Below are 26331 nucleotides of genomic sequence, written 5' to 3' on the forward strand. Positions count from 1 at the left end.
TTATAAAACTTAGTATCACTATCACTAAATATTTTTCTTTTGTTCTATATATAACTTGTTATAAACTTCGAACTTAATACTAAAATAGGTCTATTTTATTATAGTCATAAATAAAATGTCGATAAATTCACTGTTTTACTTTTAGATAAAAGTACTGATTCTTTTTTTTATATATATAAAACGCTAAACTATTTTATGTCTATCCTCGTGACCTAGCGAAGTATTTCAATAAAAACGCTAATAAATTAGTTTAGTATTTTACTTAGAGCTATAATAAAATAGTCTATGTTTAGTATTAAATTTGGGATGTCATATATATTGATAAATAAATTTAAAAATTGCTAGTTTGGTCAACTATGTCATTAATAAGAAAAACAGAAAGATTACAGTCATTGTTTGGCCACTTCAAGACTTAAGTTTATGATTCATTTTGAACAAGTCCAGCATTATCTTACTACACCTTAAACTATTGATACCTTCCACTGAGTCAACCCATTGTTGCTTTTCCTTTGATCCATAAAAAAAATTTGAGCATTGCTAGTTGACCTCTTATTCAGTTTGTGAGATAAAATAATCAATCACATTCTTTCTTCTACCATTAACATACAATATCCTTCATTAAGTTGATGTACAGTATAAACTTAAATTTTCTAATCACCTATGGTATCCAATGGCATAGGTGATAGATACTCCAGTGGCAAGAAATGGTATAAAACTTTAGATAAGAATTATATTACAAATGGGTTTGAATGATTAAAGACTTGGCTATGTGGTAGTGGAGGAAGTCATAGATGTAGATTGGCTTACTTCACCTACATATTTTAATTAATTAAAAAGTACTAAAAAAAATTTAGTTGACCTTCATATTAGTTTATTTAAAAAGATAAATTAATGTTTTATCTACTTTGATTACACTTAATGCACAATAACAAAGAGTATTTGATCAATCTAGTAGTGTTTCAAATGTTTTTTTTTTCCGGAATAGATTATCCCTCAAAATTACTACTAAATAGAGTTTAATTCACTATAGTCTTGATAAAAATGCTGAACCAGGTAACATTTTTGCTTAAGAAAAAAACGTTGATCAATTCATTTATTTTATTTAGTCTTAAAATGTTGAATTGATCAGCGTTCTATATATATAACTTTAACTTAGTTTTTTAGTAGTTAGAGCAAAAAAATGCTTAACGATAAAAATACTAATTTTTAAAAATATTGATAGTTCAGCATTTTTGTTATAGCTATACTGGCAGCCAATTTTGATAAAAAAAAATATAGAAAATAGAGTCAAAACTCCAATATCAAATGCTAACTTTATCATGGGTGACTTCATATAAATTTTTTTTATAAACCATAAATTAATCACCTCAGTTTATATAGGAGAAATATTATATCCTTACTACTTATTCACAAAAGTCGTCTTTAGATTGATATAATAGTGGTTTGAGTAATCGATTCCTCACTATGATGAATACTGTTTTATTAAATTTATAATAAATTGTAATTTTGAGTTTTTTAAATGAAATTTTGATACATTTTATTATTTCTTAGTCCTAAATTCCTCTTGTTCCTAAATTTTGGAGATTATAGATTTTGCGAGAGAGAAATAAAGGGCAAAAGGTTTAAAATCTGGTTATTTTGATGAAATTTTGTCCTCATTTTGGACAAGGAGACTAAATACTTTCACCATTATTCTCATATTATATATATATATATATATATATATATATATATATAAAGAGAGATTACAAAATCTTTAGTACTAAACTTTTTAAAAACTCCTTATGAAATAGATCAACCACATGATCTCAATATAATAATATAAAAATAAAGCATGGAGGGGCAATAGCAAATAAATAGATTTTTATGGGCAAAAAATCCATTGTTAAACCCAAATAAAACATAACAAATTCTATCTCAAATAAAATTATTTATTAAAAGTAATATATCAATTATTCTCGATGCCCAAATCTATAATTATAAGGTTTTATACGCTTGAATCTATCTTATATTGTTTTCTCATAATTGGTTCTCTCAATCTTAGTGTTTACTGAGACAGAATCTTTTAGGATGCGAAGCAAATGAAATGTGTAGAAAATAATTTAGTATCTTCCATTGTAAATTATCGCAAAGTTATAATATTAATTTCTTTAAAACTTTAAAGTGGAGGCAAATTTGATGAAAAAAATAATAATTTAGGGTTAGTTCTTAATAAGCTTTTATATATAGCCCCAAAGATAGCCCAAATTGCTTTTCAAAAAGTGTGCAAAACAAATTAAAATCTCTATCTTCCTAGTTAGAACCATTGCACCAAAACTTCATCCAATGTCATAGAAATAGAATTTTCACTTCATGATTAATCTTTCACTTTAATTTAACTCATTTATAACATGATAATTCATTTATAATATTAGATAACTTGTATGCCTTATTAGCCAAATAATTCAATTAAAATTCAAATAAATTGAACAAATAAGAAATATAAGTAGCCTATATGACCCCCTGTCACTCGTTTAATTAACAATTCATATTCATATTTAATATTTTAACCTGTTTAATAAATGAATCCACTAACTGTTCTTCTGAAAGTTTGATCAACATCCCAAGCACAATGGCAATATTCTTGGTTAAATTAACTTCCTTTTCTTTTCTTTTCTATTTCAATATCTATCCAGGTCTATCTAGAAATTGAATAGCAATAAATTGATCATACTCCCAGCTTCAATCAAGACACCAATGATTTTTCTTATGAAGAGACCAATTCAAATGAATGAAAATGGGAAAATAATCCATATAATTAACAAGTTAATACTTTATTTTTATTTTTATTTTTTTGCTCTTCTCCTTCTCCTTCTCCTTCTCCTCCAAAATAGTCAGAGGACATCAAATCATAAAAATGACTGCAATTTGAATATAAACAAAGTCTAATTTGTTCCTTTCGATTGACACTCACAAGTTGATGGGTTTTTTTTTTTCTTTGTTCCAATATATCTATGCAGGTCTGTGTACAAATTTAATGGAGAACAAATTGATCATTCTTCCAGCTTCAATCTAGATACCCAGAATTTTTCTTCGTAAGGAAACAAATTTTCAAAAGAATGACAAAGGAAAATCCATGTAATTGACGAGTTAAAAGACCTCTTTTTTTTTTTTTTTTCTCTTTTACTTTGACTTTTCCTCATCCTCATCCTCCTCTGATGAGGATGATGATGACTCCTTCAGATTGTCAAAGAAGGATGCTAAATTCCAGCAGCATTCCTCATTCCAACTCCCGCGATTCTCCGTCGCACGCCACTGTTGATCGGCGATCATCTCCTGCGACATCCCCCACTGCTGTAGCTCCTCCTTTGTGTGATGAATCAGGAGGCTGTAATCCCCTCCTGGACCTAACTGCATCACTCGGAACTCACTGTTTTCAAAGTTGTTTAGCCTCTCGAATTGATCTACTGTCCACTTGAACCACTTCATGAGGAACACCCTTGATGTCAGGCCGTGTGAGATGATGATGAGATTCGTGTCTGAGCACCGGTCCTGATCGAGCCTCCTCATGTCTATGTCCCTCCACAGAGATTCCATGAAACCTGCACTTAAATTTTTCACAATTTAGTACTTTGATTCATATTAGCTTACTAGATGTCGAACGCATCAGCAATGGTTCGGATGCGATTTTAAGATAGAGAGAGGGAGAGACTCACTGGAGACGCGATCAAACACATCGGCGGCGGACTCGCCCTCAGGGAACCGAAAGAAGAACCGGCCGAATCGCTCCCTCGTTTGTTTGATTACCTTCATCCTTTCTTCCACCTGGAAGTTACCGAAGTCCTGTTCCCTAACCCGACACTCCTCCCGGACCCCGATGATCCTCTTCTTCGGAAACGCCCGGCCGATCTCCCTCAGCGTCGACCGCGTCCGCTCGTAAGGTGACACATAGAAATACACCTTCCAATTGTCCGTGCATCCGCCTTCCGACACCACGTCCCTTATCCGCCGTCCAGCCGACCGGGCCTGCTCGATGCCCAGCGACGTCAACGGGATCCGGTAGTCCGGCGTGGTCGTATACGCCGACATGTCCAAATTCCCCTGGCTCTCCCCATGCCTTACGAGGATGATCCTCTTGGGCAGCCTCCTCTCACACATCTGCTGCTTCTCTTTCAACATATCCTTCGAATCCTTCTCCTTTTCACTTCCTATCTCGATGCGGCCTTATTTCACAGCACGATCACCTCTCCAACTCCATTTATAGGCGTACCAACTGAAAGGCTTGGTTAGATCTCAACTGTGAACGTGGGCGTCCGGATTGGATCTTGGAAAGTTGACCAGAGATCATGCCGCGATAAACTATGGACAAAACCAAGGAGTCGCCGCCAACTTTGTGGTCCAAGAGGCTGCTTCTGGATAAACTCTTTCTTTCCCTGCCTTGAAGACGAAGAAACGAGAAACAGAGTTAGGAGAGGATCCAATGGAAGAAAGAACACAATCATCTCCCCAATCAGGAGATTCTTCTATTAGATAAGGATGCTTCTCCTGTCGTGCCAGCATGGACCAATGATTGCTTTCTAAATACTTTAATATAGACAACCACCTCGATTTGACTGGTAAAAAGAAACGGTCGCATCCACTTCCAACTAAAAAAGGAAGATGCACCCACCTTTCAATTCTGTCAACCCATGTAGAACATCCTCAACATTTCCTTTTCCTTTTCCTTTTCCTTTTCCTTTTCCTTTTCCTCAACATTTCCTTTTCCATACATACAACATATCACTTCGGTGATGTATAACTGGATTTAATTAACTCTATAATGTTAAAACATAAAATAGGCGATGCTGCAAATTAGAAAACCATTTTGGGTTTTCATGAACATGCCAATCTTTCATGTCTACTCTTTAGAACCAGAGTCATTTGCATCTTATTTTATTTTTCAATTGACAATAGTGGACTATAGTATGCACTCCTTCATAGATTTTGTGTACTCTGTTATAATAAATTATACATCATCTATAGAAAATATATGTACTCAGTTTTCAAAAGTCCAATCTTACCAATTGTAAAAAACCCCATGAACCACCAAACAGACATTTTAAAGTAAAATGAAACTAAAGAAGATCTGCAGATATACATAAAGTCTAAATCATAGAATATGATATTTAAAAAACATATAAAACTTAGTTTTCAATGGGAAAAGGCATATGAAAATGGTGATTCCTTCTACAAAAGAATTCACAAAGGTTTTCAGAGAAGATATGGCTAGATTATCAAGCATCATGTTTCAATCTTTGCTACCCCTTCACCAAAAGCAACAAAGAAATCTACAAAATAAGCATTAAGTAATGATGATTTACACCACTAGGCGTTTAAGCCTTAAGGCAACCAAGATGATAACTCCAAGGCAAGGCATATGCTCCTGCCTGACAGCAAACAAATTTATATCAAACAGCAAGTAGGCCGCACACTAAGTACAACTAGCACATGCACAGACACAGTTAGCACTCGTATCATGTCCAAAATAATGAAGTCAATAATTTTCTGCACTACTAGTACTCTGCACGTCTCATTAAAGTGATTGTAAGAAGAAAAGATCAGTCTGCAGATGCAAAGAGGCTTATCCCATTGCATTTTATGTTTTGAGTTTAGGGGGGATGAACTTAGTTAGAACCCTAGCCAACTTTAATAACCAAACACCTCTTTGACCACCTTTTTTTTTCTTTAATCAAGTTCTGTACTCAATAACTAAAATAAGAATAAAATAAAATTTTTAATATAAGTTCAAATTGATTTTAATTTTATCCTTGACATAATTTAAATCTAACTTTGATGTCTTGTTAATGTTCTCTCTCTTCTCTCTCCCTCCCTCTCTTCTCTCTTCCAAATAACATATAATTTTTATTATAAAAGAGTTCCTATTCCACCATGGCTCACATAGGTAAAAATAATTAAAAAAATATAATTTACTTAAAATAGCTAACTTGGATAAATATTTTATAAATTTAACAATAATATTTTAGTAGACACATACTCGATTTCTCTAAAAAAAACAAATAATTTTCACTTTTCTATGTCACATCAAAATAATAATTACACCCTTATTTAAATCTTCTCTCATCCATCTATAATTTCCCTCTAAAATAAATACAATGACCTCCAATTTTTTTTAAAATTCTTTAAGTCTATAATAAATTATAGAGCTGCTTGTGAGATTTTAAGCCTACAATAACTCAATTTTATTTTAATAAAAGTCTGCAATACGAAGAATTTCTTAAAAATATTAAAAAATTTTAAAATATATATAGCTTTACAAGTGGACCTAAAACCAAAAACAAAAGAAAATAAAAAATAGTAATATTATATTATTACCTATAAAATAAAATATTAATCTTATATTATTTTAGAAAAAATTAAAAAAAATATGTAAGCCCGCAAATGGGCTTACATGTAGGCATGTAAACCCATAAATCAGTATAAAAAAAACTCTTAATTGATAAAAATAACAATATTTTAAAGTTTATCATTAAAGTAATAGAAATTGGAAATGTTTAGAAACTTAAAATTCAAAAAGGTATCTACTCTTTTGGCACTCATTCATATCTTTTCTAAGCTAATAAAACCAATAATTTCACTGCACGTCTCATTAAAGTGATTATAAGAGGAAAAGGTTAGTCTGCAGATGGCAAGAGGGATGCATCCTTATCCCATTTCTCAGCATAGCAAACCTTGAAGACTTCTGTGACAAAACAGTTATGGAAATGTTTAGAAACCTGAGATTTCTATGAAGTATCATGATTTGTGCAGTTAAAGAAAGCTCATCAGGAAAGTCGAACAAAATAGAATTTCCGAAGTATAGAGCAAGACCTGAAAAATATTATTTGATATCGCAATAGAAAGACTATGGCAGAGCAGAGGGTCTTTCTTTTTCTGAGGGAGAGAACACACTGTGCCATAGAAACTACATTTGATCTCTTTTGGCCAATTCATGTCGGCAGTTGAGCATCTCCAACAATTGAATTTATTATATGGATAATTAAACTATTTCAATGTGGGCTTCCCACTACATATGCAAATGAGTGTGGAGTCATCCCTCTAGATATCAAAGATCCTGCCAATGCATTTGATGAAAACAAAAATATAAAAGAAAATAAAGGAGGCAAAGGATATGTGTAGGCAACTCCAAATGTGGCACTGAAGCTTGTGCAGTGTGCTGCTGTGCTGTGAAAAAGGGGAAAGAAGACGTAGAAACAAAAGCACAGGGAAAGGAAACCATAATGCAAGAAAATTCCACTAATCTATGTTAGACTAATGATCAATTTATGTGAGAATATTAGGGCCTTCTAATATCTCATCCCTTTCCTTGACTGAAAAAAATGCAAAAATTTCATTGCCTCATGTTACACAACCATCAGCAGCTTCCAGTAACAGGATTATAGTGTGAGAAAATTTAGGTTCTATGGAACATTATAACCTTTTAACAAAAAGATTGGAAGGAAGAAGATATCAGTTTTTGGCTGCATAGAAGCCACTTTAAAGTTTAAAAAGTTCACCCCATGAGAAATTGAACATAATGTCTACCCTAACAGAGGGCACATCCGAGAATTGCCCAGCTTGGAATATGTTAGAACTATTAAAAGAACAAAAGGAATAATTGGATACCAAACAAATAATTTCACACTAGGTAATGATTCACGAGAGTTGTAGCATGTTAACAGCACCTGAGTGAAGCATAAGTGTTGAATTTGGCTTTCTATTTCTCCCAACTAGCAAAATTTGGGTCATGCAAATCAGGAGAACCTTACTGGATATCCATTTGTATGGAAAGAGTTTCACCTTCTAAAACTAAGTGCTTGAAGAGGGCATCATTAACATGCAAGTAGTTGCCTAAGTCATGTACACGCAATATCCACTTTTGCAAGCTACCATCACAAAATTCTTCCACTCAATAAACTACTTGCATGGTGCAGAATGACTGACATAAGATATCATAGGTCAACATGCCCATCAGCTATATGGCCGCTCACAAGTCAGCATGTTCACAACAATCATGGTTACCGTGCTGTAGATGAGAAGTGCCCAGCACAACCATTCATGGCTACCTCCACCCACTTTTTAGTGGCTTTTGGATCCATTTGAGTTGACTATGGCTCAATCTTCTTGGGCATATATCTCATATCCAATTGTATAAAGAGGAGATACAGAGAGTTGAAAGTGTGAGGGCTAGACCAACGACGCATGAAGAGATGGTTGGTAAAGGTCAAAGTGGTGACTGGTGATGGAGCTAGATGCACAGTTTCAGAAGCCATAAGCATCTTCATCAAGAAGTCAAAAAGGGAAAATCAAGGAGGTGATTCAAACACAGATCAGAGGCAAAAGCTGGTGTTGGGAACAGAGATTATAGAAAGCAGATAAATGATCAAGAAGGATAAATTAAAGAGATTTATGCACATAAAAGCAATAAGAGATAGAGGAAATGGATTAACAAGATAGTGTTTTAGGGTTTATGTAGAATCACATGCTAACACATTGCACTAAGTAATTGCAGGTAAGCATAGGATTTGACTACAAAAACTTCAAATCGATCCAGGTTTGGGCTCCTTCGTTCAGCATGCACTTTTACCCAGCATTGCATATTAGAGGTGGGAAAAGAAAGGTGTACCTCACGTACTATTTGCCCACCTGCAATGGAAAGTACAATAGAGTCAATAAAGAGGGTAAACTATATTTTACCCCCTTGTAGTTTGGCCGAATTTCGAAGTGTCTACTTGGACTTTCATTCATGATGATACTATAGTTTGTTTCCCAAAGTACTACTACAACAAAACATATTTCCTGCAGTACGACACAGTATAATCTATTTCCAAATCTACGACAACTTTTGTCAGCTCAGCAAATCATTGTCCTAGAAAATGATTTCTATGAAATAACTATACCAATTTGCTGGAAAATTGTCAAGTAAAGCAATCAGTGCATCGCCCTCCAAGAAAGTGATCTACTTAGTCGCTCTCCAGGAAAGTGATTTATAGTATTAATTGCTCTCCTGGAAAGCGAGTTATTATAATAGACCAATTTGCTAGAATACCATTGTTTTGTACATAAAATACTTTAGCAAAGACCGATTAGTTAATCGTTCTCTGAGAAAGCGCTTAAAGTAAATCGCTCTTCCTGATAGTGCTTTACTAAATCGCTTTTCCAGAGTGCGTGTAACTTAATTAAATGCACTCTGTGAAGGCATTTTATAGATACTTAAACTCAAGAACCTTTATCATTTTACACTTGGTCATTTTCACTTCCCAGAAGGTGTTTTCTTTTTCTCTCACTGTTGACTTTCTCAAAGAGCGACTCTAATGCAGCACAACTTCTCAATTGCATATTTGAGAAAAACAAGTAGGAAAAAGTAACTAAACCCGAGAAATTCACCAACCAAAGTGTCAGAATCCACCAAACGTTAGAATTCACCAACAAACATTCAATATGTAAAATATGTGAAAACTCTCAAAATATTCATTAACCCATAAAAAAGAATTACAAGCCTTTATATAGGCAAAGTAAAGCAAAAGACAAAAAAACAAAAATAATTCTATGAGGCTAGTCAAAACCTTCATTAAGCCAGAGGGCCACGAGTGTAGCCCTTTTGTGCCTACGAAAATAAATGTGACGAATAGTGGTGTTCACACCGGATTCATTAATTGTTTCCTTAACACTTTTTTAGCATATTAGTGTAGTGATTAATTGAGTAAAAATCATTGCCTAAGATAGCGATTTACTAAGCTAACAAAAATTATAGTAGTTTTGGAAATAGTTTAAAAAGTGTAGTATGGGAGGAAATATTTTTTCTTGTAGCAATATTTTGGAAAAAATCTATATGATACTATATGGAATAACTGATGACAAGATTAAGAAATTTTCATACATATTCCACCCAAGACAATACTTGTGATTTGGTTTTAGAATGTTAGGCAAGGCAAAGTTAATTGAGAGGAGCCTATCCCATATCTTGTGGTGAAACCAGGTGGCAAGTATGTGTTTAAGTTAACCTACATCATCAGCTGCAATTGAAGCTGAATAGCTGATGCATTAGTAAAGTCTTCCAACAAGCTATTCATGGAACTTGTGAGTTGAGTACAGATACCACAGATGCAAAGTACAGATACCAAAGTACAAAAGCTTATCTGTTGTATAGTACAGATACCACAGACACAATCAGAACATATCAGAACCTTGGGATTTTAGATTCATAGTTACTTACATCTCAATCAAGTTTGAAATTTTCATATACTTCCGAGTCATCCATTAACAAATTCTAATCATTAATAGAATTAGAGGTGTAACTAAAAGTTATAAGTCATCTTTATTAAGGACACCCAAAATTGACATATTATTCAGTTTACATTGCTTAACAGTCAGACCTATAGCAGCTTAGAAAGAAAGAGTCTTAGGATCATAATAGATGACATAAGATTCTTATGACAATTAGAAGCGTTGGTTTCCAGGCATTTGGTTCTTGCCTGCAGTGTAATTAATGAATGATGGTATACGATTTTGGGATGAAAACTAGTGCCATACAAATTACCAATTCTCTCCTCCTTCTCTTTTTTTCCATTCTTCGTCCTTTTCCACTTATTTTTGTTGCAAAAAGAATTTGCAGGACATGCTGCTCAGAACAAATGGTAATCAATCATCTTTTCTTTCTTAAAAATTGATCTGACAGTCCAAGTCAAACAACAGGCCCATAGTAATGAATTATAACCAGCATTATTCCTCTCATATTCTACAATTAATAGTTTGATAATCAGTAGAGTCTTCTTCAACTCACCATACAATTAGGCACTGAGGCTGTATAATATCTGCGGGCTCTCAGTGATCAAAGAAGGTTCTGGGAGTTGCCGGTGCGAATACCTTTCCCTTGCTTTGAATAATTAGCTCATGCCTTCTTGCTTGCTGTGCCCGGTACAAACTAAAAGCCTGTCACCTTTTCATTTTTCTCATGACTGCAATTTCATCAGCACAAATGCAACAGGATCTTTCTGATTGTAGATTAAAGAACAACTATTGTTCCCCCGAGAAAGTTCAGTCGAAATGACTAGCAGCCTAAAATCCTTTGAAGGCTAAGAAACTTTTGATAAACCAAGTTACTCCTAAAGTTCCTCATACCATAGTTTTAATCTCCTCGTGTATTCTTTTCTATTATTATCTAAGATTCTAATAATACATTAATATATGTACTGCCACAGTTTAAATTCCCTACTCCAAATAATTAAGTATTATTTCCAACTTTCTAGTGATCAGAAACTTCAATATCCTAATAGGTCCTATGACGACAAAATTTCCAAAAGAGTAATCCATTCGTTGCATTGGAGATCAATCAAACTCTAGAGATCTCCATCTTTCCTAAGCTCTTCCATCTTTCCATTTTTCCTTTCTTTGACTCAAAAATACGGAGAACACCCCATATAGCATAGCAAAATCACATTGTGTGAGCCAAAACAATTAATTTTTACACCTTACATCTCCTTGTTAACTATTAGGAAAATGGAAGATCTCTAAATTGTATAGGACCCTTGACCAAGCTAATATGACCCTAGTACTTCTATTTAACAATCTGATACATAAAAGGACTTCTATTCAAGCTAAACTGAGAGAGACTTTGCTAGATAACATTAGATTAATTGTCTTATTTGGACAACAGATAAGATACTCTTGAACATTTAGGATGCATCACCGATATATTAAATGGAATCCAACAAAATATTTCTTACACGTAAATCATATTTCTTTAGATTAACGTAAATCATATTTCTTTAAATCATGGAAACACCTTATGATGGCAAATAAAATAATCGTTTACCAAACTAATGCCTCCATAACATCAAATTATGCCACAAATGAGTAATGCTATGCTTACAAACACTTCACAAACATCCTAATATCCTATAAACATAATGATGTGCTCATCAACATTGTTTGTATAATGTTTCTAAAGTCTTTGTGGGTAACTAGCCAACGAAGAAACCATGACAATGTACAGGATGTATCAGCCGTATAAGTCGTTTCGGCCGCCTTATCTGCCGTTTATATATGACTATTTTTTTAAACAATATATAAATTTAAAAATAGTTATAAAATATAGGAGAATATCTAAAAATTCAGTAAAAAATAACATAAAATAGGAAAATTTCCCTCCCTCCCTCTTCTCTCTTTCTCTCTCTGCTGCAGAAGCGATGAGAAAGGAAGAAAGAGGGAGGGGGAAGGAGAGAGAGAGGGAAAAGAAAAAGGAAGAAAAAACAAACCTAACCAAAGAAGATAGAAAGAAAAAGCACCTCACCTCGCCGGAGAACTAATTCGTCGGAGCTCAACCCCATCGAAAAACCATGCTTCGTCGCTTGCCGTCGCCGGATAAGGAGCGAGGTGAGGCGTCGGATGAGTGGGAGGCCGAAGGGGAGCAGACGATGGTATCTCACAATCTCGAGGGTTCCGGACACGGGTCGGATCTAAACACTGCGTTTCACCGTTTCGGCCTCGCCCGTTTAGGCCCGACCCGGTTCACCTGATTTTTAAAAATATTTAAAAATATTTAAATAATATATAGTTAGTTTTAAATAATTCTAACAACCAAAAATAATATCCATAAAAGCAGTATAACCTTATGTCTTCTATTAACATTTTCAACACATAAATATAAGTTACTAGCAAGAAAAATGAAATTAAACAGAATTATACAAATTAAATGGATCCATTTAATAAATTAACAATCACAAGATTTTAAAAAACAAATATATTATTAGCTAAAAAATATTTAAAAATTTAGGACTAAATTACATTTAGGATTTAAGATATAATTGACTATTAAAAATAATTAGGTAATTTAATAAAAGTAAGAAATTCTACGGGTTTGCACAAGAAAAAAAACAACCGGGTTACATAGGTCATCGGTTCAAACATTAGGATTTGGACAGTTTTTAAGATCTATTAGTAAATCTAGAAAGATAAATAGTGCTCGGACTAAGCCCTAACACTTGGGCATTTATATCCGATCAACTAAGAAAGATAATACAATAGCTCATAATTCAGTAAGAACATAATAACTCTCATATTGGCTAAGAGCTAATATTTTTCACATTTAATATTATTCTAATATAAAATTTTAAAATTAATAGCACTTATAAACCATTTACAAATCTAAGTTTTCTCATTTCAAGAGTCATTTGCCAACTCATATATTATTAATCGTGATATTTTTGTGACACAACGATGTCAATTTGCAAAAAGGCCTACAAATTGCCATTATCTTTTGTTAAAAAAAGAAAAGAAAACAACTATTATATCTGGGAGCTATTAATGAATGACCAAGTCCAACGAGAAGCCACTAGTAGCATTTTCTATCATTTCCCAGGCTCCTGCCAATCTTAGAAAGCGACCAACCTATGTTTAGAGCAACTCCAACCGAGCTCTAAATCTAGCTCTAAATTTGGAGCTAGCAACAGTGGGGCTCTAAATTTGGAGCCCCACGGTGAAAATGGAGCCCGGCTCCATTTTTCTTTTCAGCTTTTTGAAAATACCAAAATTGCTCAATAATTATTGCATTCAATAATTTTAATTCAATCTGTATCCTTTATTAAATAATTTAGTTAGTTAAACTGATTATATAATTAGTTTTACTAATCGGTTTTTAACAAAAATAATACCATTGGAAAGGTCTCATCGAGACCTTTAAAATGAGTCTAATATTAAATTATTTTTAAATTAATTTAAATTTTAAATTATTTATTATTTATAAAAATAAGTCTAATAAATTATGTGTCCTAAAATATAAGTACTCAAAATTATTCTCAATGTAAATATTAAATATTGAAATACATTAGATATGAAATACATCAAATAAAAATTATATTAAAATTTATATTCCTTCATTCTCGTGCATCTGCCATAAGTGTTCAATTAGTACATTTCAAAGCTCAAAATGAGCCTCTCTATCTTGTTTTTATTATATTTGGTTAATTTCTGCTTATTTTATGTAATGCAATTTTGATATTTGAGTTAATGACATGTAATGCTTATTTCCTATAATATAATTCAATATGTTTAATTAAAAAATTAGTAATTTAAAATTACTTCTGAAACTATTAAATATTAGTTTTATTTTAAAGATCTCGATAAAAGTTTTCTAACCATATATTTTTTATTAAAAAATAATAACACTAAGATGACCTATTAAGTAATTTAAAATAACTAATATAATAATATATATTATATTATTATTTTAATAAATATGGATTCTTGCTCCATTTTTGGCTCTATATTTTGAGCTCCAAATAAGGAGCCATGTTTAGAAATGCTCTTAAATGTTATAAAAATCCAAATAGTTTGTGTTGTTATATTACTTATCGAATGATTACCTTTATTCACGAGGAGAATGTCAAGAGATTCGACTTTCCAAGGGTGACGAACAAGCTCTAGATTGTTCTTGTTTTTTTTTAAATTTATTTTTTTTAATTATTCATAAGTTTGAAAATTAAATATGGGTCGAATAAAAGATCAACTCTCCCTAGATATAAAGACACTTAAGCTCGTCGCTGAAGGTACCTACAACTATACAACTCTACTGTAGTTAGTCTGTCGAGACCATTCTTGTTCACAAAAAGGAAGTTGTGATCATCAAATCGAATGAAGGGAATATTCATCTCCAGGAAATGACCAAGATCTTAAGAGACCAAAAGGCAAATGGGGATGTAGGAGAAGCTATTCACAAGGGTGGCCACTTAGGGAGGATCTCAACCATAGCTTGTTCTAACTAGAGAAATCCAACTTGATAAAGACTCTCGATAGGAGATTAAGAAAATCTAACATCGACTTGTTTAGATCCAATAAAATAGCTATACATTTCAGTTGATCATGGCACAGAAAAGAGTTATCGCTTGTTTAAGAGATGGCATATACATGCTGATTGTTTTGCAAGTCACTTACAACCTGCTAGTCAAGAAAAGAATTCAAGTAACAATCATGTCACAAAGTGTACATTTGAGCTATAAATCCTTCTGAGAGTAAAATATTAACTTAATGTACTGGAAGATGAACAAATAACCAGAAAACAGTTTAGTTTTTGACCTAAGTAGCCCTCCCAAGTATTTATATTTTTTATAAAATCGTTGATCCAATCAACAACTTTTAAGTTAGCAACTTACATAGAAATTTTAAATTCTTTAAAAAAATTTATCAAATCTGAAGGAAAAAATTCCATTTGAAAATTGCTGAATCAGAAAACAAACTTATATTTATGATATTTTCATGTAATGATTTATATTTGAAAATTACTGACTGAGGCGACGATTTCTAAACACACTTAGTCTCGTATTTAAAATTTAAAATTTGAAATTAATCAAAACGTGTAAAAAAAAATTGCGACAAGAGTTAAAATAGTCAAAAACTCAAAAGACTTGATCGTGGGTATGGAAGGAATAACTGAGAATTCATGTAGTATTTGACAAAATCACTTGAAACATCCAATAGTTGTAATTACCATTACCACCTTATATTCATGATCAACAAAGATACATCCACTTACTGTTCAGTGAATGTAGTATCTCACTCAATATGTGAAGGTATAAGTTCTCATTCTGAGCAACTTTCATTCAAAGTATCAAACTATGATCCTGATCAGAAAATGGAACATAATATGCACTAGAATACTCAGCAACTCGTTGAGATTTTGACTGTTTCAAACCCAATATGTAATGTCTTAAGGATGCATTATTCATTTATCGGTCCCACAGATATATTTATTCTTGATTCTTAACTGCGATGCCAAAGTATATGCAACCTAAGAATCAGCAGAACGGACACAAATCCTTCGCTGAATAGGGGTTCTGCAAGAAGGACAATCTCTCATACCCTGCTTTTCATGAAGCTCATTGCATTTTGTGCAAACAACTTGGTGTGCACAAGGAAGGAAAACGACCGCCATCTCCTCAGTCAAGCACATAACACATTCTCTTTCACGCTGTATATCATCTGATCCCGATTCCTGAGAATCCATAGCCTTGACAAGAAGTTGGGAGTTCCCATTCTTCCTTCCATCTGAGAGCTGGGAAGCATAGCTTCTATCTGTACTCCATCGTAGTGCCGCAATCTTGGAAGAATCCATTGATGACCTCAATTGTGAAATCTTCTGTTCAAGCCCTCGAATATCTAGTTTGTACCTTTGAGAATCATTTTCCGCTTTTAACAACAATATATTTTCCTGTGATTTTACCGAAGTCTCAATTTGTTCACGCTCTTTCCTTTCTGAATTGGCCAGAGTTATTGCTTTATTCTTCAAGTTCTCTTCTTGTCTCCACCTAGACTGCAAGATGCAAAGGGCATAATCAGAAGTAAAAGCCACCAATTTAGTGAAATAGAAGATCCTAAATGAAAAACACAAGACCTGTAAAGGTTCAAAATGAGAGGAAAAAAAAAAGGCTACAGAGCAGAAACGAAACCTTCAAATACAGGGAAAAGGAAATGCAAAAGCAGTGTCTTATCTTGTTTATATATATTTGGACCAGTACCCTAGTATTTTCATACTGCAACTTAACATGTTCTTTCCAATTTCAAACCATTTTTTCTCATTCAAGATCAACAGAACATTAACTTTTAAACGGATCACTATAATTCCCTCCTATTTACATATGTGCTTAGGCAGGTATCTACTTATGCACATGGCTTTTGAGAGGATGTCCTATCAAGGATTCACAAGCAAAGCAGATCATCAAACTTGGCATATCCATAAGATAAATAAAATGGAGTGTAATATAAAGGAGTTTACACCTGACTTTATTCAGGGAATAGAAGTTGAAAAATCAAGTTACATATATGAGGTAAGCTAAAAGGTGGGAGTGTGACATGACTAGAGGAAAAAAAAAATAACATATGACAGTACTGAGTTTTAGCATCATCTAGTTTGTAAATGAAAAATGATTCTGATCATCCAGATACTAATATCACATTTATTGTCAAATCTCTGGTTTTGTAATAAAGGAGTATCTAAGCTTGATACAGTACATATGATGTACTTCATACATGTAATATGTATGCTGGCATGCATGTGCCCATGCTCATTGTCATGTTCCAAATATTTACTACATATTTTTTTCTGTCGTCATGATCTTATCATACTCTGTCATACCAAAAACATCATCTTTCTTGAGATTATTTGATGCCTGACTGACACATAGACTCTAACATAACATTTATTAGTCAAGATTGTGGTTTTCCAACCTTCATCTTAAAACAGGAGGTTCAAAGCTCTATATGCTACATATTATGTACTTCATACGTTTGCATATATCCAGGCTTGCATTGTCCTTCATTGCCATGTTCTAAATATTTACTTCACATTTTTCCAAAAATCAAGTCACCTAGTTAGTTCCACACATTTACAAGATTTCTTTCTTCTACACAATCACTTTCATAGTTTCTTTATTGTAAGTCATTGCAATATTGGCTTGGTTTTACTTTCAAGCCCACATTTTATTTGGTCTCTTACCAATACCTAAATTTAAACCTTTTGACTTACTTCCTCTTTTGTTAACTGAGTCATCTTTTTTGGTTTTCTGAATATTCAATATTGGAGCTTAGGTTTTCAATCACTTCTACTCAAAATGACCAATCTAATAGGGCATTGTAGAAAGGAAAGAAAAAGCTCCTAAGCTCTGATAGTCAAATTGAACCCCAAATTTTCATTCCTTGGTTCTCTAATATGGATAACTAGGTATAATGTGCCAAAATGATGTAGGTCTAATTTGCTAAAAAGAAACCTAACAGCTCAATACAAAAGACAAACATCACTACGCTAGGCAACTGCAGACATGATAAAAAAAAGGACCAAATAAAGACACAGAAAAATACATCTAAATGTCTTACTAGGAGCAACTAAAAAAACTAGTTACTGTAAAGTAACGCTAGTGGCTGAAAATGTTTGCAAGTCTGTCTTGCTAGGTGCAGTATTTGCAAACACACTCAGCTAAGCATCTCAAGGTTTTGTGCTGGTGGCTTGATGCTTACACTTATGAAAATTTAATTTACCTTGTATGCCTTCGATCTAGCCAATTGAAAAGCCATGAATTATAAGTCCCCAGAAGGAAACTCTGCCACTAGGCAAGTTGGTTCAGACTTTCTGAGACCACCTCTATTGCAGCCAATAGGAGTAGCACCCCCGATACATGGCGTATCCAAAACAATAAGGGAAAACTAGTGCTACAAGATCATCCAAGGAAGGTAATAATGGACGCTAGTTACTAGAACTGCAACAAGTTTGGAAAATAAGGCATATGGGTGCCCGTCAAAAAAATTTCATAGAAGGGTTGCCAGCAAGGAGGATGAGATCTTGAGATCTACAAGGAGGTAAGACATTACCAGAGAAATTACTCCTGATAGAAACCAGTTAACAAATGGCAATGGTGATGACCAACCTAACAAGTAGGCAATGGTGATGACTGCTGACAAACCTAACAATTAGTATATCAAGACTTTACGCTCAATGAATTATCTGACGAGTCTCCACTCTCCACCTCTTAGAGACATCCAAGATGGCGCTGATTTAGTTTGACGGTAATCTTTTCTTAGTCCTTCCTCAACAAATTGAAACTGATAGAAGATATTCAACCAAGTGGATGACTTACTGCATAAAGGTTTCAAAACAAAATATAATGATGTTCTAATGTAGTGATGTTGCAAGCTCACATTCTCGACATGCAAAACTTCAAACAAGAAAAATATTTCTGACTATGTTAGGTCCATCAACTGGTTATTACTCTAGGGCTGATTGTAAATATAGTTATGGTGCTGCTGATTGATTCAACTTGTCTTGACAAACCTCATTAGTAACAAAAAAAAATACTATTATATAAATATAGACTACCATAGTTGCACTGAGCCTTGCATCTTGTTGTGTGTGGAAAACCAATATGCTCCTTAAGACAGTTTTGCACTTGTGCAATGGTTCAGGTTCGTCTCCATCCACCACATAAGAGTAGTGTAGTCTTTTAGCTTCAATCAAACACTATAGGCTGAATCTCTAATGTGCTCATGTTGAGATCGACCTAAGAGCACTGCCAAACAAACTTCACAAAACTAGTACGAGCTAGTAAGCTACATAAATGAACTAGTTTGAATTCAACCTGTTTAGTCATCCTAAAAATCCTTATCTATCAAAATTAAAAATCCAAGCCCTCCTCCCAATACTGTTGTCACCTCTTTTCCTCTTTGTTCTTCTTCATTTGAGTCATTAGATTCAAGCCACCAGAGCATCACCGGAGCAAGCGAAGACCACCCAACAACTCACCCGTGAGTCAACTAGTACCCTAGTACCCTTCACGAGTATACTCTAATCTTTTTGCCTAAACCCAATTTGGGTTTGGGTGAGCTCGATGGTTGGGCCAAGGGAGGGCCCAAGGTAAGGTGTTGTGGGTGGGCTATGGTTGGGTTTGGACCTTAAAAGTTTTATTAATTAATTACATTTAGTTCTTTTATTTGTTTGGAATTTGAGAATTAAATATTTAAGGCTTCATATATCTCAAGCTCTACTTGGGGCCACATGATTGATCATGATTCTGAATTCAACTCCGGACATAAAGGTTTGTAGTCTATAGAGCTCTAAATAAGAGTACTCTTGAGCTACTATAGAAATGTATTGCCTATGCAATACATGCAAGGCAATAATATTTATCTGAAGTAGTAATTGGCGAGAACAGTCCATGCCGGGGGGGGGGGGGGGGGGGGGGGGGGGCGGGGGAGTAAACCTAATAGAATGCAGTTAATAAAATTTTCTGCAGAAGGAAAAGAAAAAGATAAGATACAATTGCTTCAATCTGTCTCATGAAAGATAAGAAAAACATTATAAAGAAAAACCTAGAAAATGCTTTAACAGAAGATCATGATTGATATGTATATATGCATGTCATTATTTTATACTTATAAATGCATAAATTTCTCTATTCTACATGTTTTATATATGTTATTCTGTATGTTTTAGAAATATTTACCGATATGGGTATATACATACATATATATATATTGCAGCTCTACTGGATAGAAATTCAGCATGTGATCATGAGAATACGAAACCCATTTGATCTACTTAATAAATAGATACAACCTTTGAGAACAATAATCATTTCAATGGGATATAGGATTAGACTATCCAAGGATAATCTAGATTCTATTAGTCTATATGCAATCAAATATGCACTATATGTAGGAGCATATATATAATAGTGTTGACTAGAGAGAAGACACCTAGCTTCAAATCTCAGGATGGAAGTCTTGAAATCAAAATCACCAGTGTTAGATGTATTCTAAAGGCTTAGAATACCCAAAACTAGGCTAACACAGAAGATTGTACAACTCTAGAACCTTCTTGCATGTGCAAAATGTCATCCCAAATAAATACTCTTACTATAATAATGTGATGTATTGTTTTCTCAATAGTTGAGAAACAGGTCTCAACTACAAGGCTGTCAACACAAAGTCACAAACATGTTTTATTCTTTTACTTAAGAACCATCCTTAATTTAAAGCCAGTTTATCATTCAGGGACAATGGTATTTACTATTAAGCACACTATGTTCTGACGATATTGTGATTCAAGTCCTACCTTTTCACTCTCTAAATCCAGCACTTTGTCACTTTATTCTTTTGTTAATACTCAAGATACTTCCTAAATTTATAGCAACCTAACAGGCATGCATCATTCTAATAATATTCTGTTACATTAAAAATAAAATTTAAATGACTGGATACCATTCCTTTAAACATATATAAAACACCACACTACTTTATACTTCAAACCAAGAAACAGAAGGCAACAACTTGAGTTCCTTCTTCATGGTATCACGCCCTAACCTAAACCTATGTTTCACAAACCATAGATGAGCACAGTATAGCTGCATCTACACCTTGGAAAGTGGATGAAGGGTCAGAACTAAAAAAAGCTGGCCCCCAACATGGGAAAGGCATAATGTGCTTTTTGTGTATATTGTACCTGGAAGAGTACAGTAAGGTAAATCCTGCAATGTGAACAAAAAAAGCAGGGGCCTCAATTTGGAAAGAATGAAATGATTCAACTTATAATAGATTAATAATCTTACAATGCAGATAGTTAGATGCAACGATCACAATAGTTTCCATCCATACTAACTAAAGATTTCAGATCGTGCAAGTGGTGAAGAGTAGTGCCAGGAAAATGGATCGGACAAGTTTCAAATGGAACAAGGAGATGGTAATAAATATTGTAACTCTACATATCCAGAGCATCTTTTATTTAGCTTAAAAATCTACAAATTTAGGCATGTTATATTTTAAGTATATCGTCAAACTATCATGACTCCAGTAGCTTAATTCATCATCAAATATGTCAGAATTAGCCAAACAATATACCTTTTCTGCATGAGAAGTATATCAAGACAAACCAATACAGATCAAGGACTAAGTAACTTAACTGCCATCAACTATAGCATCTAATACGCATGACTAACAAAATAGATTGAAAAAGAAATAGATTTTGGAGAGGTAAAAAAAAGGAGTTACCTGTAAATGTTCTTGTTGCTCTTTAGCTTGGTCGAGTTTCCGCTGTTGCTGAGATAGGTTATGCTTTTCAGTCACAAGCTCCTCCTGCAACAAGGCCCTCTGTGTTTCCCATGACTGAAACTTCTTAAGAGTCTTTGCTTCCTTCCATGAAAGTTCCTGACAATTAGCTGCTGATTCTGCTGCCTGCAACTTTGCAGCTTCCATTTCAAGCCTAAGTTGGGCATTTTCGACTTCAAGCCGTCGAGCAGCAGCATTAGCTCTTTCAACTTGGCCACTAGCCTTTGCTATTGCTGTTTCCATCTCTGTAAGCTTCTTCCTGGTACTTTCTTCTAAATTCTGCCTCTCTTCCTGAAGACGCCTCACTTCTTCCTTTTCTTGCCTGAGGGATTGGAGCTCATCCTTGTCTTTTGCCAACCTACGGGCAGCCTGCATCACCTTCAGCTGAGCCCAGTCTATCCAATCCTGTATTTGAGCCTGCAATTCTCTCTTATATGGGACTAGATTTAAGACTAACTCATCTTTCTTGTCTTGCGGAACCCAGTCCTTGCAAATCTTATCATATGTGACATTATCTGGAGCCTCAATAATACTATCATGTTTGGCACTAGGACAGCTGCTTGTAGATGGTAGTGATAATGAGAGTTCGGTGTTTGCCATTGGCATCAGAGATGGACTAATTGATTTTGTGTTGAATGATGAATTGGAAGAAAGTCCAGCAGGAAAAGCAGGATTAAGTGTCGCATCTGCTTGTGATGTACTCAACCCCATTACTTTGTCTACCTTTAGTGAGCTCTTTACATTTAAACCTTTAGAATCTGAAGTACACTTATACTTTCTATCTGACATCATTTTACCCGAACCACTGTGCTTGCATGCTCTTGAAGCTGCTTTAGATCCCAATGCTCGGTAACTCTTTTCAAGATGGATTTTCTCTTGAAGAATTGATTCCTTCTTAGAACTTCTTAGATGTACCATTCTGCTAACTGGCTTCTCTTCTTGTAGAGTTTTAGCAACAGAGGGAGAAGAAGACTTCTCCACTTGATCAGGTGAAGTAACTGGATTTTCCGTCAACTTAAGATTTGATATCTTGTTTTGCACATCGCTTGAGACTGAAAACTTCCCGTATGGTAAGTTTGGGACCCCAAGCACTTTAGGCACTTCAGGTTGCACATCCCTCTGAAAAGGCAAACTGGCTCTCAGCCTCTCTGGTCTACTAACAACAGATTCAGGAATAGCTGGAGAAGTCCCAGTATTAAAAGTAGAATCCAATTGCAATTGGTTTGTAATGGGACTGATTGATGTATCATCATTTCCTATACCATTCAAAGGATTGCCGTCAATCGCACAGGCATGGGAGACATTCATGTCACATATTAGCAAGCACCACATTGCATCACCTGTGCTAAAGAATGGTTGGACCTCTCTAACTACATTCACCATGTCTGCCAGAACATCCCTCTCCAACTTCTGCAAGTCTTCAGAAAAGGTATCCATTGGAGAAGGATCTATCTCCTGCCCGCTCCTCAGCAATGCCAATGCATTATCCACAATGCTGGACACAGCATCCTTACAGCCGCAATGAAGCCCTGAACTCAATATGGCCTTCATCGCTACCTCCTCAGTGTAGCCATAAGAGGAGATTATCTTGATTGAATTCCTAAAAATTGTGTCCAAATTACCCAGCAAGATCTCCTCAAGCTGGGTTTCTGTAAGGTCACTCCAATCTGCATCTTGGAAGTCCTCCAATTCTATACCATCTTTGGGACCACACATAAGCGTCTTACACATATCGCAGACGCTCGCAAGGTGTTCGAGATTGAAATTCTCCGGAGCTTTCTCCGTTTGGAACAATTCAAAGTTGGGGCATTCTGGTTGAAATGGCCGAGCAAGAGGACTCGCATCGGCGACAGGTGGATCAGCTCTGAATTTCCTCTTATTCCTGCTCCCGCTTTCTTGATTACACACAGACGGAAGAGAACTGCTGCTACCTCTAGCAACCATGGCGGCCATTCTTGCTATATGTTTCTCTCTCGATAACTCTATATATTGGCAATCAAATCCAAATACATTAACGAAGCAACTAAGAAATCAATAAACTCGGCTAGGAAACTGACCTTAAGGTCGCGAAGATTTAGGGCTTTCAGGAGTCAATTTCCTGCATCAAGAAATCAATTTGATCAAAAATAAGCAAAGCCAGGATCATAAAAGCATCGAAATTGCGCATCAGATCATCAGATAGTACAATCGAATCGATCGACCAAATACATATCGAAGGAGCAATCCGACGATCGAAGTGAAGAAGGATCAAATAAGAATTGGGAGATGCATCGGAACCCACCCAATCTAGAGATGGAGATTGGATGATCGGTGGACGCGTCGAACAAAAAGAATCGCGAGAGAGAGAGAGAGAGAGAGAAAGAGAGGAAGAGGTTGAGGAGGCGATGAGAGAGGAGCGACCGAAGAAAGATCACCTCTTCCCTTTATAATTTCTTAATTTCTTTTTCTATTTATTTTTTATTTATTTTTTCTCTCTTATTTAACTTAATTTCTTTTGTCCTATCCTCTCCAGGTATCTCTTATTTTGGTTGATACCAATAGAGTCTGTGACAAATATAATGTGACATAATATACCACTATGTATATAGAGTATCTTACAATATACTTATTTCTAATAATGTTTTGATGCAATGAGCTAGGGTTGCAATGTATTTAGGGATTTGGATTTGGATTTGGATTTGGATTGGATCTTAATATGGATTTAATCTCATGATTCGAATAATCTTACCTATCAATTTAATGGCCTAATTATTTAGGATTCTTATCTATAACATCCGAATCCATCACGAGACTCTTATATAAAGGCTCACAAGGCTGGACAGAATTAGGATATTATGTTTTTTCTAATTAAATATATTTTACTCTATGACTAAAATTACTTTACCATCTATACTTCAACAAGTCTCAAATTAATTTATATACTTACGAGTAAAATGAAACAGTTAGCTTTTTCATTCGAATTGCGGAGCGCACCCAAAGAATTTTAACAATTAAATTGCGGGCTGAATTCCCTCCATTTTTAATTTTTCATGGACAAAAATATCATTTCCCTCTTATATAAGCATTTCTTTCTCTACTTTAAAGATTGTGTTAACTATAAGTTTAATAGTTATTTCACATCTAGAGATAAGACAAATATGAGGTTAAAAAAATTAGATAAAAAAACATGGCTATTTTGCCTAATAAACATGACACAAGCATTTTGGTCATTTGGGTATACTCCATTAACTTTGACAGAAAAATAGACGGTTTTAATTTAGTTGTAATTACAAATACTAATGTAAGACTTTTTAAAATACAGGAGAGTATAATAGTTTTGGGCATAAGTATAAGAGATAAAATATTGTAACTCTTTTTTTTTATCAAAGAATCCATAAACATATTATTTAAAAATTAGAACAAGGGCAAAGAACTACTCTTGCCTTAATGATGAAAAGAGTCATAAAAAAATCCATCTTGGCAAGTAAAGATTCAGATAAAAAAAGGTCTTTGAGTCCCTCTAGAAGAGTCAAGGACTCACCAACAAGAGCATTTTAAGAGAAAGAGAGAGAGGGGTAAGAAAACTCTTGCCCGAATAGATGTTGCTAGGGCCTTGTTTGGTTTGATGCTAAACCTTGAATTTGATTAATTGGTCTTATTTTAAATCTTGATTTTTTTGAGAGTGGACTTGGTAAGATATAAAAAAAGATAAAAAAATATTCGATTACTGAATTAGGTCAGGAGTCCTTGAACTAGTTTAGGGGGATCCTTAAACTCGAAGCAAACAAGGGATATTATAATGGTACTATCTTCAAATTCCTAATTCTACTACAATATATAACTATCAAATGATAAATAAATATCTACTATCTCTTGATCCGAGGAAGGAAAATGCTCTTTAATGATTTTTTATCTAATATTATTTTAATAAAATTTACTTTTTAATACCTAGTTTAAATTATTTACACATTTAGGTTTTCAAGTAAGAGAGAGACTCCAAAGTGGCAAGCCAAGTAGGATGAGGAAGATGGTGTTTATAAAGACGTTGAAACTTTTAGCCTCTTTAGTAGTTCAACCTCTTAGACTAAACCATAGAAAACTCAACTAGAGACATTGAAACTTTTAGTACCTTTATATAACCACTATAGTCTTTGCGACCTGACCCCACCCAACCCTACTACTGTTAACCATCTTCTCTATTCTATTTCTCTCTTATTGCTTTTTCTCCCGCTTCCCACTCTCTCTTTTTATTAGCCACGTGTAGCAAACCTCGTTCCAAAATCAAGCTCTTTGCCACTCTAAAATTATACCTCTACAAACATTTGGTTAAAAAGCCCTCAAGAAGTAGCTCTTTACAAGCTCTTCTCCTCCCCTTCCTACAAGGTACATTATTAAGATCTCTCTATATCTCTCTCTCCTTTCTCTATCTACTCTATTTACCTCCTCTTTTTATTTTCATCTCTTTATCATTTTAGAATAAATTAAGAAAATTTGTGATAGATTATGATTACATGAATAGAGAGTAGGTTATGCTCATTTTTTTATTATTTAGATAATGTGTAATAAATTTTGGTATATTATGATTACATGAGTAAAGTAGGTTTTTCTTATAGTAGATTTGGTTTACTATTCTTTTGCAGTTTGTCAATTTTTCTGTGATTTTTATAAGATGTTTAGCGCTTAGATTTGATTGTTACAATCCAAATTTTGCACTTAAATAGTTACAAGTTTTCAATTTAGATTTAACACTTA

At 34.1% G+C, this 26331-nt stretch overlaps 2 protein-coding genes across 3 annotated transcripts; both read right to left on the reverse strand.

Annotated features, from left to right (window-relative positions):
• Positions 1 to 3141: 3141 nt before the first annotated feature.
• LOC140760973 (phosphoglycerate mutase-like protein AT74) lies at positions 3142 to 6242 on the reverse strand. Its single transcript, XM_073098101.1, has 2 exons — positions 3696 to 6242; positions 3142 to 3581 (listed from the first exon to the last, which is right to left on the reverse strand). The coding sequence occupies exons 1-2, from the start codon at positions 4156 to 4158 to the stop codon at positions 3163 to 3165; spliced, it is 882 nt and encodes a 293-aa protein (XP_072954202.1). The 5' UTR covers positions 4159 to 6242; the 3' UTR covers positions 3142 to 3162.
• Positions 6243 to 15429: 9187 nt separating this feature from the next.
• Positions 15430 to 24004, reverse strand: LOC140760849 (putative E3 ubiquitin-protein ligase RF298). Of its 2 annotated transcripts, none has more exons than XM_073097890.1 (4): positions 23882 to 24004; positions 23658 to 23698; positions 21544 to 23582; positions 15430 to 16321 (listed from the first exon to the last, which is right to left on the reverse strand). In XM_073097890.1, the coding sequence occupies exons 3-4, from the start codon at positions 23551 to 23553 to the stop codon at positions 15800 to 15802; spliced, it is 2532 nt and encodes an 843-aa protein (XP_072953991.1). In that variant the 5' UTR covers positions 23554 to 23582; positions 23658 to 23698; positions 23882 to 24004; the 3' UTR covers positions 15430 to 15799. The 2 variants fall into 2 exon arrangements, with proteins under 2 accessions (XP_072953991.1, XP_072953992.1); XM_073097891.1 differs by having other exon boundaries at positions 23786 to 23919.
• Between the last annotated feature and the right edge of the window lie 2327 nt (positions 24005 to 26331).

This window comes from Typha angustifolia, chromosome 6 (assembly GCF_048772165.1).
Source record: "Typha angustifolia cultivar Huaian chromosome 6, ASM4877216v1, whole genome shotgun sequence".
Taxonomy (NCBI): domain Eukaryota; kingdom Viridiplantae; phylum Streptophyta; class Magnoliopsida; order Poales; family Typhaceae; genus Typha; species Typha angustifolia.

What these genes read in the sequence shown, in the direction of transcription:
- LOC140760973 (XM_073098101.1), bottom strand. Translation starts at nt 4,158, where the DNA reads ATGTTGAAAGAGAAGCAGCAGATGTGTGAGAGGAGGCTGCCCAAGAGG. An exon ending in TGTGTTTGATCGCGTCTCCA is followed by an intron (nt 3,582 to 3,695) that starts GTGAGTCTCTCC and finishes ATTTAAGTGCAG; the next exon opens with GTTTCATGGAATCTCTGTGG.
- LOC140760849 (XM_073097890.1), bottom strand. Translation starts at nt 23,553, where the DNA reads ATGGCCGCCATGGTTGCTAGAGGTAGCAGCAGTTCTCTTCCGTCTGTG. An exon ending in AGCAACAAGAACATTTACAG is followed by an intron (nt 16,322 to 21,543) that starts GTAACTCCTTTT and finishes TGCATCTTGCAG; the next exon opens with TCTAGGTGGAGACAAGAAGA.